Below are 15,224 nucleotides of genomic sequence, written 5' to 3'. Positions count from 1 at the left end.
CACAACAGACTGTCTGGGCCTGGAGATCATGAGACAGCCATTTAGTACATTAATCTACATTCACCTCTGCTGTGACTCTGAGGGGGAGTTTTTGGCCCAGATCACTGCCTTTCTCTCTCCCACCTTCTCAGCTTTCCTGCCTGCTGGTCCCATCACCCACCACTCCCTCCCACCCACTGTGGCTGTTATACACCAGCTTGCCTGGCAGCACAATGGCCCAGTGTGGGTTGTAATCCTCAGAAGCAGTGGATCGTGGTGGTGAAAGAGGTCCGCTCTATCACTTTGGCCTCCAGAGCCTAGTGGACAGAGGAGGGTAATGCAGTCGCATTACACACACACACACACACACACCCACACACACACACACAACACACTTCCTTGAGGCGGGTGGTGCCAATAGTATAACTGCATGCAAATGCACAGCAAGCTACATATGTTGAATCTTTCATCTGGGTCAAATGACTACATTTCTCTCAGCTCTGAGCACCGCTGTCCTTCCCCACCTGCTCCATATCAAACCCATAACTAGGCCAGCTAGTGCATGGGGGCAGGGGGACATCAGGTAACCAACATTTGACAAAGGCTTATGCTTGCTGACAACAAACACCATAGACTGCTGCATTTGTGTACCAACTCTTGTATGAGAAATACTGTCCAGTGTGACAGGCTTAGAATGTTAAACCATTGATTCAAGGTGTACATTGTAACAAACTTCTGTAGTTGTCACAGTATTACTGTATAAAGAACAAATGCTTACTGTACAACTTGTATACAGCATGTTGCTGTAAATCTGCAAAGCATCACAGTCAAACTTTGTTGGCGGGGGAATTCTACAGTAAATATATTTTTCCTGTGAATCCCAATACAGTAATTTTGAGCAGGATTTATTTTTTCAGCAGAAACAATAATCAGCTGAATTTGTCACAAGAGCGTCTGTCAAGATTCCACAACTTCTTCAGCCTCTCATTTCAGCAAGGTAATGTAACATGTTACTTTGCTACTGCAACATTACATTATTTTATTATTATTGTAACAATTACAGCATTTTATAGGTACTGTGATTACATTTAGAGTAACCATACTGTGGAATGTATTACAGCAACTTACTTGCGAATTGCTGCCAGGTTACTTTACCTTTCACAGTATGTTTTTTTACAGTGTAGCAGAGCATAATGATTAACATGCTATTTCAGGGGTGGCCAATTCCAGTCCTCGAGGGCCACTGTCCTGCTTGTTTTCCAACTATGCCTGCCTGACCAGCTGCTGATTACCTGGCTCAGGTGTGTTCAGAAGCTGGAAGATACCATCTTAGATGAAAGTGGAGTGAGGAAAGATAAAGTGAATTGGTATCTTCCAGCTTCTGACTGACTGAACACACCTGAGCCAGGACAGCGGCCCTCGAGGACTGGAATTGGCCACCCCTGTGCTATTTTGAGAAGGCCGCTTGGCAACACTGTGTCAATAAGAATAAGGTCACATGTATTGTTATTCCATCTTCTTCACACTCTCAGAAATCTCGTGAAGGTGTGTCATTGAGAGACATTACAGCCCTTTAGAAAATCCTGGGGATCAGGGAACTGGCTCAACCTGAACACAGTCACTTCTGCAACTACAGTACATTACAAAGGAGTTTCTGGTAACAGGGCAACTACAGCCTTGGATGTGAAATGAGGGAACCAGTCAAACAGGTCTCTCCAGCATGTGCAGCATGTGTGCATGCAGAATGGGAGCAAACCATGTGGGGAAAGAAACATCACATTACACCTCAGCATCATGTGATTATAACAGACAATATGAAACCTAAAGTCTTGAAATGAAACGGAAGTGTCATCATACTGGATGTTTTAATGCAGAGGTAAACTCGCGCTCGCGTCTGTACCAGGCACATGTTTTCTTGCATACTGGAATGGAAGCACTTGGTGAACAAACAGTGCACAGAGCTACAGAAACACCCTTGAAAAGGGGAAACTACATCCAAATCGCCGACAAACACTGCACACTTAGGGAATTAAATGGCTGCATGTGAAATGTATGTATACATACAGTGTATCAAACCTGCAGTAAAACACAGTAAATACAAACTGCACACACTTCAAAAAGAACTGTGTGGTCACTAGTAATACTTCTGTTGCAACTGTTTGTATTTATAAAAGTACAAATATTGTATTTCATTTTATGTTGGAGGATTGTTAAAAAAAAGTTTTATTTTTATTACAATTTATATTTTATTAAAGTTACTAAAATGTCTGTATACCATCAGTTAGTTCTTAGAAAGAAAGTCGTCGGGTCAAAAAAAAAAAAAATCCAAAATCGGCTCAGAAAGTTGCAATTGGTGCATCTCTATTTGTTGTTGATCCCCTAAATAGCACTGGGTTTTGCTTGTCAGGCAAAAGAGCACACTTGAAATCACCTTGTATTGCTGCTGCTGCCCAATAATAATTCAACTTCACTGACACCTGTTCTGCCTTCTGATTATACACAGACATGTGGAACTGGGACAAATCTGAACGTCTATTAAGAAATTATCTCCCTGATTCAAGGTACAACAGAAGAGAAGATACATTAACAGAAGAGAAGATACATTATTCTACTACTGTAAATAATTTCATTTCATATCTGAACACGTGAATGTGTGATTGAATTGTTTTCTGTCTGTTTAAAATCATACACATCTAGCCACTTATTTACAGGTTCCATGTTATTTAGATGTTAGTAGTTAATATATTAATATCTGGATTTAACAGCATATGTTTAGTAAAACTATATTACAATACTTAAAAGTAATTCAAATACATTTTTACTTTTAATTAGCAGTTAAAAGTAAAAATGTTATGTACTACTTCCACATGCTCCGTTTGAAGCTTGTTCTCATATCCGTGTGTTTATACTGTATATCAGTTGTCAATGGCTTCATGTGCAAGATTATGTTCAAATTTCATATAAGCTGGGTAACATTAAAAATTCATGACACTGAGACAAAGTACTCAATAAAAAAATGGTTTCTCAGTCTGGTGACAGCTACTGTTCTGCATCTGTACCTAGGGTGGACTTGCGAAGCTGATAGGACTCGAAGTACTCCTGCAGAAGGTTGTAGCTCTTGGTGAGCTGCTCTTTCTTGTGCTCCAGTACGGGCTGCAGCACAAGGTTTTGTTCAGCCAGGGTTCGGTTGTTGACCAGTGTCTTCTCCTTGCTCTGCTGGACCTCCTGCACCTACACAAGGGAAAAAAACAAAAACAAAACCTGTCAGTGACGTCTTCATGGCAGTACCTTTGTCAGACGAAACCTCCCTGTGATGTACTGGATTCTAATTTAACCACATTGAAGAAAGTTGCTGCAGTGAATGTTAACTATGATTCATCACGCTTATGCCAGCTTTCTCACAACTCCCACAATCTTCGTCACATGAAGACAAATCGTGACCACAAATGTGTCATACGTCTGCCTAAAAATCGCACCTATCCTTTGCAACAATAAAAGCTTAATTTCAATTGTTTCAACCCTTCGTCATTTAAATTCAGTGGTGCGATATGTTTTATTTAAAAAAAACATTCTCCAGCAAGTAAAAAAAAAAAATAATAATAATAATTCAGACATGGTTGAAAAACTGTATAGGCTTAAACTCCTGCAAGGACATGACTAAAGAGAGAAATCTCTTATTTTTTAGTGACAGATAGTTGTTGACATATCACAGCAGCAAAGCTGCAGACAGATCAAATAATAAATGGCTCTGTTCTTAGCATGCCCAGACCCTGCTATGGTGCATTCTAACACAATAGCTGCTCCTGATACGACAAAAACTCTAGGTATTTGGTTCTGTAGTGAACAATAAAATGAGATTTTGGACACTTGTGTATTATGATTACTTTGTTTCCCCACTAGCAGGAGTACTGTGTTTTCAGGAAGGCCACAAGAGTCCATTAACTTCACACTTGAAAATCAAGCACTCCAAAAAGGGCTCACAATTAATACAATGCACTGTACAGTAAACAGGGAGTCATTTCGGTCACAGCTACTGTCACAGCTAACTGGGACTCCTAAACAGGGGAGCTGCATCTTCAGCGTCTTAGGTGTGTTCATGACATATCGCTCAGACTGTAATTACAAGCAGCTGATGTGATGCAAACATTCACCACAGCCTCCGAGCTTTAATTCTGTCTGAGATATCAGGAATTTCTGGCAGCTGTGATACCTCCCATTTATATACACTAATGTGAATAAACCACAGGCAAATCTGCAAAGCCTCCACTGTTGGCAAATGCATCCAAATAAAATGCAATGTTAATGCTAATACAACTGGGACTGCAACTGACAATTCTTTATCTGCAGAATATATTCATTAACAGCTTGCTCTAGGAAATATCAAAACATTGCATAAAAAATAAATAAGTAAATAAAAAAAAAAATCACAACCTGGCAGAGCTCAATGAGACACTTTCAAACATCTTACTTTATCTGGCCAAAAGTCCAAACTTAAACTAAACTCCAAAAAAAAAAAAGAATTTTCCATCAAAATCTATTAATGACTTTTTTAATATGCTGTGAACAAACCAACCAACGAACAAAGAACCAATACATCCTGATTTCTAGTCCCTTGTATGGGTCATGCTGTAGAAATGCTGGATCCTACAGTTCCCATGATACTACTCAATACCATCTTTCAAAACTCCCCCTTAAATGCCCAGTTTATCCAAACCCCGAGGAAATCATTAGCTGTTGTTTTTTTTTTTGTTGTTGTTGTTGCTTTTGTTTGTTTTCTTCACATTTTAAAAACCTCCTTCCTCATAATGAATAACCTGAATCTGATTTGGTGATGTCTGCTTTTATGCGTGCTTGAACTTAGAAAAGGGAAGAACACCACGCTGCAGTGCAAACAGTGGAGGTTTAAATAAAATATGCTCTTCTGACACTCCTCAGATGACTCATTTCACACATCCTGCCAACATGTAGTATGTGTAAATATAACCAGAACTGCGAGAGAACATGCAGGAAAAAAAAACAACTAAAAATACACTAGAACTTAGGCTGTGGTTATGGAATAGCTTCTAAAAGAAACTGAGGCAGGCCTTGTTTGGTGGTCAAACTGGATGGGGAAACAACTAAATTGTGATTTTACCACTACACTTGGCATCATCATATCCTGAAGTAACCACCCTCTCTTTAGAAAGAACTGACTCACTCATTCACAATGGCCTGCTGAAGAAGTTAGCCTTTAAATAGCATCCGTAACTGCAGGCTTGTTCTGTCAGACCAAACACATTATTGTTTGCTGGGGGAGACTCTCCAGTGCCCCACTCTTTTCATAGAGGCTGGAACACTCACAGGAAAACTAGGATAGCTTGTCAGAATGGACTTGAATTTTGGCGAGCTGATTCCAGTTTTCTATGAACTGTAATCGACAGCATACATGGGCATCATCTTTCTTTTAATGAAAAAGTAAATTGGAATAAAAATAAGTGTATCAAAGTGTTACATTTTCTATCTTTCTCTTACCCTTTTTTTAAAAACCTCCAACTAAAAATGAGGTGCAATATTTGTACTTCTCCAAATACAAACAGGTAAAACAGGTAATAGAAACAGAAGAATATCAATTACATCAGTCCTACTGAGCACACAGTTCATTCTGATGTGGGTGTAGTTTGTATTTGCTGTTTTTACCATGGGTTGGAAACACTGCACCTATACACGCATTTCATGTGTAGCCAATAACTTCCTCATTGTGTACCATCTGTCAGAGATTTGGACATAGTTTCCCCTTGTCAAAGGTGTCTCTGTAGCTCCTCGGTGCGCTGTTTATACACCAAGCACTTTCAATGCATGAGCAAACATGCACCTGGTATAGACAGGAGCACAAGCTTGAGATGCACACAAGATGCTACACATTGCACATGGTGCACTTTTGTGCCACTGCGTGTGCGACATGAACTGTTTGACCAGCACAGGATCATAAATCTCAGAGTGATAAGCTGGTCACCGGTCAAGGCCGATTACTCTGAAAACCACCAAGGTCCAATCTGTGCATCTCTAATAACAGCCATATAAAAATGTTTCCCAAAAATTTAGCATTGCTCTGTTCAGAAAGAGGAACAGTATCAAACCCAGCTTTTGGACAGAAAACTCAGAGCTAGAAATGTGTATGAGTCACCACTCTTGGCCAAAACTCTTATTTCCTTAAAAAAAAAAAAGTTGACACACTATTATTTTAGCTGTAAATGTAAACATATTAGACAACTGATCAGTAGTGATTTGAGTTCAGGTGATAAACACCTCTGAAACAACAGCAACCACACCAGCTTGTACTGTGTATATGCAGTAATGGTTATACTAAAAAGGGCCATTAGAAGCCTGGGCACCACAAGCTGTAGGCTAAAGGCTACAGAGGGAGATGGACATGACTGAACTTCAGGTAAACCCCTCAGGCAACAACAATCAATGATCCACACTGAAAAAAACAGACCCGGTCCAACTTGATCCCACCAATCATCAAATTCAGAATCAGCTCAACACTTATAATGTTCCTGCCTAATTAGCAGTGTAAAAATTATTTCCTATCCGCCCATGTACTGTTATCATATTAATTTAAACTCCTGCTTATATCGATATCAGTTAGCATTATAAATGCAGTATCCCTCAGACTGTAATTAGTCTTTAAAAAGCATGTAAACATTTGAATCAGCCCAAAATAAACAGCTTTTGGGGAAGGCACTCATGACCAAGACGTTATATCTTATCCCTTTTAAGCTCATAAACCTCAGCATGAACTACAGCATGCTTGCTCTGTGAAACCTATTCCTGAAATAGTGAAGACTGCAGAAAGCTTAAATGAACTGAAATGTTACATGGTGACATAAAACTGGGTCATCTTTAAATTAAAACCATGCTGACTTTAGCTCAGTGGATCAAAATTCAGCTAAAAATATTTTATTTATGCAGTGGCACACAGGTTCAACACGAGGTCAATTCAAATATATATACAAACAAAAACAAAACGTGTGCAGTGACACTAAACAAACTCATTGCACTATTTGCATTATTCAAAAGACCCCACAGTGTGCTGCCATCTGTGAGTTTGTCAAAATGAGAAGACTACTGTCTACAGAAAAACACTGGTATATTTGATGCAAGGGTTTGTGTCTATACACCACAGCTGTACTCTCAGTACTTCTCAGCACTCTTGGGTTTCACTCAGTGACACCCTCTGTCTTTGTTCCCATTCAGTGTACTACAAAGAAAGAATTTCCCAGACAGTTCCACCTACAGGTCAGGCATGTCTTTACTTGACTTCTTCTCTTCCATCTCTCTCATAATCGTATGACTAACTTAAGCCAACAACTGCAGTGTCATTGCAGTAAACAATTCCCTCCCTCTCTGTAACCTGTGGGAAGAGGAAAACAAAACCATGGAGACAATCAGCCAGGGTGTGGAACTGGCAACACAAAGGCTGGTTCACAGCACAACATTTGTCCAAATTGCTAATAATACTGTTCTTCTTGCTTTTGCTATGTGAAATGGATGTGGTGTGCCCACGCTGATTTACAGTACAGCAGCTTACAGTTTGTCATGTGTGAGGGCAGAGGCCTTTTATCACATTTTAAGCAGTGACTCCTCACTCTTATGCAAACCAAGCTTAAATTAGACTCCCAGTGTGAGCGCCATGACAACAAACCAGAAAGATTGCCATGTCCTTACAATGTGGGTAATTACAGATAAGGTCCATATTGTAGAGTTCGAAAGCAAAGAAGAAAGTGTTTGCCAAAGAACAGTTTAAAAAACAAAGTACGGTGGGAAACCATGGATCTGGTGGGGCTGGTTCAGTAGCAGGAAGACATTAGGGTTGATTAAAGCCCACACTGGAACTGACTAAGGAGCAGCAACATGGGAAATAACCAGAAGTCCAAATCCTGCATCAAAACCTTCTAATCTGTCAGCCCTCCTTCTTGATAATCCAGATTTCTGCTATAAAACCTTTCCAGGGGCTAGGTTATGGCTTGTAATTGCTCAGTGCATGGATAAGGTGAGGCTTATCAGCTGCTTATCCTGACAAAGTCTGAGTGCAAACCAGTTGGGAATTGCTGAGTCCTTGTACTACTGGATCAAGGCTACAGGTAAGTACCAGTGGCAGGTATGAAGTGTCAAGTGCCTCACCTACAGCTCTCATGTAGCACAGTTTAAGACCAGGTCTGAAAGCATAAGGTAATCAGGTGAATTCGGCTTTGTTCCACAAACCAGCACTTAGTGCCAATAAAACCTAATATGCTAGCTATAATGTTGCAAGAGTCTGAACGTATAGCACACTAAGCTGGTGAACAGACAGTAACAAAGGCGGGTTCCTGGTTTCGGTGTACCTGTGCTGAGAAGTCAGCAGCTTTGTGAGAGGACTAACGAAACTATATTATGAAATTAAGGTACCTGAAAATGACTCAGCATTAGTATGGTTATTAGTGTTTCCGTGTTCACACACGACCTACTATTGTCTGGAGAAGCACCCATCTTCCCTTGTTTGGAGCAACAATGCCACAAACCGGGAATCCTCGTGTGTTAAAACTTAAGACAATGCCGGGCCGTGCTCCGTCCCGACCATAAAGAGCTAACGATTTGTAGGCTAGCCCTTTTAATTTCGGAACATTTAAGTTCGGAGGAAAACACACAATTATTATCAAACCCGTGATTCGAAGCAACCATTACGTAACTGCATCGCGCGTATGTTGAGAAAGCACAACAAAGGGGTTGGGGAAAACAGTGGCCGAGAACAGCAGTCAGTAGCTACCATTGAACTACAAAAGCATAGTTTAACATACCTCCTCCGTCTCTTGGATCATATTGGAGACTTTTTCGTCGTCCTCCAGAATCCCGTTCAGCTGCGTCATCGTGTAAGTGCTAAACGTGTTGGCAAAACTAGACATTTTAGCTCTTGCGTGTTTCTCCTCGTCTGTGAGCCCCTTCGCGTTTGAGAGTGTGACAGCTGACTGAGCTCCGCGTCCCTTACAGGAACTAGACAGGATACAGGCCCATGCTGCCTTCGAGTGCTGTCGGAAACGTTACAATCATAGGTAAAACCTGTAGCTACTTTAAAAACATGGGCTACGGAATGTGGCTTTGGAGAAAAATAACATTTTGTGGCAATAAGATTGTATTAAATATAATCATGAATAATATATCACAGGTTGTTCTAGGGCATTTCAGCTTTGGTCTTTACATTTTCAAGACAGTTAAACCAATAACAATCATAAATCTCTATAGTGCATGAAGGTCCACAGACAAAGGCACCTCTCATTTCTTCGTCGTTAATACACTGCTTAACCCTGGAATTATCAGTTACGAAATTATATAACTGAACAGCCTGGATAAGAAACACCAAGCATTTTCCATACCTGCCACTGTAAAATCAATTAAAAAGCATAAACAAATCCTGAGGAAGATTTGAATAAAACAAAAATCCATATAAAGATGCTCCATCTTATGTAGTACATCAGCTAGTGATCACATTGCACATTCATTCAAGTTTTAACTCCAGTGTCAATGCCAACCCCTTCTGATATGTTCAACTCTATATAACTTGATCATAAGCTATATGTATAACTAGACTCATAGGCAGACCTTCACCTGAACTGATTCTGACATCTTAATGACATCTTTCTCATTAAAATATACAGTATCAAAGTTTGAGGTTTTGAGGATCCTGTGGTCTAAATTTTATGTAAACCACTCAATAGCTGCACAAAATATGTAGCTTATACAGTATATATGGTTTGAGCAACAATCTAATCCAATGTCCACACACTGCAGTTCATTCTCAGTAGCGAGCACTGCACTCAGAGCCGCTACTGCTGCTGCTTCGTCTTTTCTTTTGACACCGTCCATCAGACTTCCCGCTGAAGCTTTCAGATGTGTTGAGGACCTCTGACCCTGTCTCGATGCCCAGGATCTGCCTCTGCACCAGCTTGCAGTAGAGCCCCCCACTGCCCATCAGCTGACTGTGAGACCCCTGTTCGGCCACACAGCCCTTGTTGATCACTATGATGTTGTGTGCCTTCTCCACCGTGCTGAGCCGATGGGCGATCACCAACACTGTGTGCTCCTGCATGATTGCTGAACCTACAGTAGACAAAGAAAAGATTAACATACTAAGGCAGATCAACACCTCTCCGACACATTCACTGATGTACCGTAGTATCAATTGCAGGATTGGATTACATTTAAGAGGAGCTATTTCTTTTGTCCATCTCCTATAAGCCAGGTGTTAGTTGGCTTTGGTAAATATAGCTGTTTACATACAGTGTGTTCACTATCTGCATCCAGAGCGCTGGTTGCCTCATCCAGGATAAGAACACGCGGGTTGCGGATGAGAGCTCTTGCAATTGCTACCCTTTGTTTCTGCCCCCCTGACAACTGGATGCCTTTCTCTCCAACATCTGGGTGGAAAAAGGGTATAAGATGCAATAATTCATATGTATGACTTCGACTTAGTGAACCAGAGATAACACTTTAATTTCAAACTATCATATGTAGCAGAAGTCTGGCTAGTTATCTGGTGAGCTATCTGAAAAGTTTGGTGGTTAGAACAGCAGTTAACATGTTTGCTAGTTTGGTAACAATTAGCCTGAGTAGATGAAAGGTTGTGATGGGTGTGTGGGTGCAGGTAAAGAGGGGGATGGTTCTGGGATGCTGTTGAGCCTTCTCTGTGTTGTGGGCCCAACTCAACAAGGCACCAGTTAGTGAGAGGGTGCCCACCTGATGACCCTGTAGACCTGCTTTCACTCCTACACCCACACAGAATTTGTACTTGTGTTGGTGATAATAGTTACTGACTCAGTGGGGCTATTAGTAGTTTATTCTTATTTTGTTAGACAATCTTGGTAGAACAGTGTTAGTAGTTGGCCACCTGAGTGGACCCAGCTCTCAGAGGTGACTGTCATTACAAGCCAGTTGGACCAGCCACTGCTTAACCTGAGCAAACACAATGCAGATGCTGTGCGTCAAGCCACATATCTGCTCTTTGCTTGGGTGAGAATAGGATTCAGGGATGCTTTGTGTTAAGGGAAGGTTATGTCTGGAAAATGTTGTGGTGCTCCTGACTTATGACAGCATGGCCTGACAGCTCCCTCTTTGGGGCCAAATAATGGTTAACATCATTTAACTGGTATACTGAGCTTCAATATGAATGCTCTCCCATTCTTTGGCACATTTTAAATTGGATAGTGGACAATGAAGAGGGGACTAGACATAAACACATGGAGCAACTGTCTCCAGCCGGGATTTTGTGTCAGTAACAAACTCCTGCACAAACTTCATTTAATTAGTACTTTTCAAAACAAAGTAATAGTTGATGCAGCTTGGGACTACATCCTACTGACCTTAAACTAACCATGAGATTTCTCACAGGAGACAAGTGCAGGGAAGCTAGTATGAGGGTGAAATACAGTATTAATATCATATTCTAACCCTAACAGTAAATAATAGTATTAGACTTAAGTGAGTCATGTAAGTTTACCTATAGTAGAGGACATAAACATAAATCATTTTCTGAGCAGTAACAACATGTCTCTTAGTGGTTGCTTCTGGTACACTAATAACAGACTAGTGGTTCTATTTTTCCTGCCATTTCCATGACTAATTACTGTACTCAGTAGTTGACGTAGATATAAATTCATCTAATAATTACTTGTCTCATAGCTGTCAGGGAGGGCGGTGATAAAGTCATGAGCGTTAGCCTTGGTGGCAGCCTGCACTACAGCATCCGTGGGGACATCAGTCAGGCCATAGGTGATATTCTCCTGGACCGTCCGGGCAAACAGCACAGGCTCTTGGCCCACAAGAGCTAGCTGCAGAAACAAAATAACAACTTGGGTGGCTTTATGTGAGAAAGACCTTAACCAAAAATGACCTGACCCTAAAGTAACAGAAATGTAGCAACTAAAATGCAGCAAACATATTCTTCTGTGCCTCCATTGTTGTCTAAAAACACTGTTGCACACACAGCAGGGGAGATAGAAATAAGATGAAATTGATGTAGACAGACCTTGGAGTGGAGGTAGTCGTGCTGGAAAGTCTGTACAGGCTTTCCATCCAGCAGCACCTGACCGTGCTGAGGAAGGTAGAAATTTTCAAGCAGACTCACACAGGAGCTCTTCCCACTGCCTGAAGGTCCCACAAGAGCTGTGACCTCTCCAGGCCGCAGGGTGAAGGACACACCCTGCAACAGAAACTAAGAAAAGTGATCTTAAAAAATATAAAGCTTTTTATCCAGTAAAAAAGAAGGGGGTTTCACAGCTGAAGGGCTGCTGATATTTAGGCATTTACTGTATGTTAGGAATATGTGATAATAGAACAAAAATTGATTAAATATCTATGACCATTATCAAGTTCAAATTCTGCCTGTTTCCCCAGAACCACTCGTGAATAGTGTATTAGTTATACAAAGTTTATCAACACAATGTGGGAGCAAGATCCCTGAGAACAAACCTTAAGAACATCAATCTCAGGGCGTGTTGGATAGGCAAACGTGATGTCTTTAAATTCAACCAGACCAGTGCATGTGTCTGGAGCTTCTGTGCCATCAGCTGGGTGTTTGGGTTTTCTGTCCAGATACTCGAACACCTTCTCAGCAGCTCCAACTCCCTGCATGAGACCTGTGTACACTGATGCAATGTTCTGTAAAAGACATCCAGTTAATTGGATTAGTGTCTTCATGTATACGTAATGAAAGAAGTGAATAAAACAGATGAAAATACCTGAAAACTTTCTCCCAGCTCAAGTATGTAAATGAAAAAAGCTATCAAGGAACCGCTACTCATCTGATTGGTCCCTACAAGGTAGCAGACATAATAGAGGATAGCAACCTCTAGAACAAGCTCTGACATCTGGAAAAGACACACAAATCTGACTGATGCCCACACTGTAACATACACATATGATGAAACACTGATTAAAGAATTATGAACTGCTACCGACACAACTGGACCACATGTAGCATGCAAAGGCCAGAGCTTGTTTCTTGTTGAGATCGAACATGATTAAGAGCTTGGTGTAGTAGGACTCGGCCTCTCCACGCTCATTGGCAAAGCTCCGTACTGTCCTCATGGCTGAAAAGGTTTCTTCTGCAACTTTATTGGCCTGTGCAAGAGCAAAGAGAGAGAGAGAGAGAGAGAGAGAGAGAGAGAGAGAGAGAGAGATATTTTACTTTAGTTTTATCTGCAAAATAAATGATCAGCACAAACATAAGACTACTTCACCTTGTAGTATTTGCCATAAAGGTTAGAAATGAGGGCAATGAAAGGGAATCCCATTAAGGTGACCAGGGTGAGCTTCCATGACATCCCAAACATGAAGACGAGGACGCCAACACTCTTGATGGCACCACTCAGGAAGATGTTGATATTCTCAGAGATGAGGTCACTCACTTGGGTGGTGTCAGCTGACAGACGTGACATGATGTCACCTACAGGGTGACAGTGTTACAAGGAATTCTCTTTGTTTTTTTTTCAAAAAAAGACCCTTAAATTGAGGAAGGAATCGATGATGTTGATGGAAGGATGCACTGATAATGCTCCTGTATTACCTGTATGGTTTTCATCAAAAAAGGCAATTTCCTGCCTCATCAAAGTTCTGAAGAGATTGTTCCTGAGCCGAAGGTTTAATCTAGCAAATGTCAGGGTGAAAGCTCCTCCCCGCAATCCCACTGCAAATGAACTGAGGAGAAAGAAAAGGACGTCAAAAATAAAGGCTGCCATTTTCTGGTTTGTGGATAATCGGCTTCAAATGTGGCTGAGCAGCTTTCTTATACTGTAAGTCACTACATCAGCAGCACCCTCTCTTTCCTGAGCCTCTCCGTAATGCCAAAAGTAAATGATCACAATAAATAAAACAGAATCCTTGTTTGCACACTTTCTTATAAACACCACTCATTTTAAAAATGTACACAGGCAGGGATGATCTAGAAAATTTTGAATGGGGCAGCCAGGCTGGGGCACAGTTTCAAAGGGGAGTGGCATATTAGAAATACATGTAAAAAGTAAATTAAAACCCTAATTCTATGAAATAGTGAACCTTACATTATTAGGAATCAAACTGTTTATTTTGTGTAAAAAGAGACAGAGTGCTTTATTTAGCAAACATTTGGTTGGGGGACCACTGCTCCCAGTGCATCGCTGCTGAGCAGTGGTCCCCCAACCCACCCATGGCTCCGCCCATGTACACAAGATCACAATGTTGACCAACATCATGTCCTACCCCTCATCCATGCTCACTGCTTATTTCACAGCCAGAAGATATAGAGTAGACCTATATACACTTACCTGGCTATTGCCAATAATGTCACTATGATCACAGATTTAACAAAGTCCTCCTTGCTCTGGTGACCCATAATGCTGTCTATGGCCTTGCCATAGTAGTATGGTATGAAGGCATCACCTGGAGACAAAGAAAGGGACTATGATATAACGTTAAGGCTGGCCCTTTTTGGGCAGGCTGGGGGTGGTCCGTAGTGGAACATAATGAATCAAAATCAACAGAATCAATATCCATCCATTATCTATACTGCTTACTCCTCCAGGGGGGCTGGAGCCAATCCCAGCTGACACTGGGCGAGAGGCAGGGTACACCCTGGACAGGTCGCCAGTCTGTCACAGAATCAATATGCTTAGTGAATACTCTTGGGCAACAAAACTTAAATTATCATCAGAAATTTGACAACAAAATTGAGGATTAGAGTACAGCTAAAACAATTTCCTCCAAGCAATCAATACACCGAAATTTGCCCTCCAGTGGCTTGGTAGAATTGGATTTCAGGAGTTGCAGTTGTTTTATTTACTGTTAGTATTATTTTGCTTTTATAATGATAATGTTTAGTATGACTGTCTGTGTTTCATTAACAGCACCATGTATCAGTATTAACCTGGCTCTTATACATGCATAATAGTTACAATTTTCAGCTGCAGGTCAACTTGTAGTATTTCTTATTTTCTTGGATAATTGTGCAAGAATAGATTCCATAGATAAGTGTCATCTTGGAAACTAAAGATAAGACACTGTTAATTTATGCTATTTTACAGACGTCAAGTCTGACGGGCTTGAACTATTCACCCATGTCTGAAGCATGAGTAAGAGGTTTTTACAACAGAATCAGGGAAGTAAGTGACACAGCTAACTGCATGTCCATTTTCTGTTGGAAAGAAACGCCTGAAAATAGAAGATAACAACACACACACACACACACACACACACACACA

General features: G+C 40.9%; 2 protein-coding genes across 2 annotated transcripts in view; both read right to left on the bottom strand.

Moving 5' to 3' along the window:
- The window catches only part of vps37ba (VPS37B subunit of ESCRT-I a), a 16,830-nt gene extending 7,836 nt beyond the window's left edge, over positions 1 to 8,994 (bottom strand). Inside the window, exons 1-2 of the mRNA XM_020590332.1 lie at positions 8,796 to 8,994; positions 3,039 to 3,210 (exon numbers count right to left, since the gene is read on the bottom strand). Coding sequence (XP_020445988.1) covers positions 3,039 to 3,210; positions 8,796 to 8,900 — 277 coding nt within the window. The 5' untranslated portion in view covers positions 8,901 to 8,994. The remainder of the gene's footprint in view (positions 1 to 3,038; positions 3,211 to 8,795) is intronic.
- Positions 8,995 to 9,102: 108 nt separating this feature from the next.
- The window catches only part of abcb9 (ATP-binding cassette, sub-family B (MDR/TAP), member 9), a 9,746-nt gene continuing 3,624 nt past the window's right edge, over positions 9,103 to 15,224 (bottom strand). The window contains 10 exon segments of the mRNA XM_020590333.1: positions 9,103 to 10,092; positions 10,269 to 10,409; positions 11,660 to 11,819; positions 12,017 to 12,190; positions 12,460 to 12,648; positions 12,729 to 12,857; positions 12,949 to 13,176; positions 13,230 to 13,435; positions 13,556 to 13,686; positions 14,292 to 14,406. Coding sequence (XP_020445989.1) covers positions 9,791 to 10,092; positions 10,269 to 10,409; positions 11,660 to 11,819; positions 12,017 to 12,190; positions 12,460 to 12,648; positions 12,729 to 12,857; positions 12,949 to 13,176; positions 13,230 to 13,435; positions 13,556 to 13,686; positions 14,292 to 14,406 — 1,775 coding nt within the window. The 3' untranslated portion in view covers positions 9,103 to 9,790.

This window comes from Monopterus albus, unplaced genomic scaffold (assembly GCF_001952655.1).
Source record: "Monopterus albus unplaced genomic scaffold, M_albus_1.0 scaffold12.1, whole genome shotgun sequence".
NCBI lineage: Eukaryota > Metazoa > Chordata > Actinopteri > Synbranchiformes > Synbranchidae > Monopterus > Monopterus albus.
The sequence above is the reverse complement of the archived record's forward strand: the minus strand, read 5'-3'. Positions and strand labels throughout refer to the sequence as shown.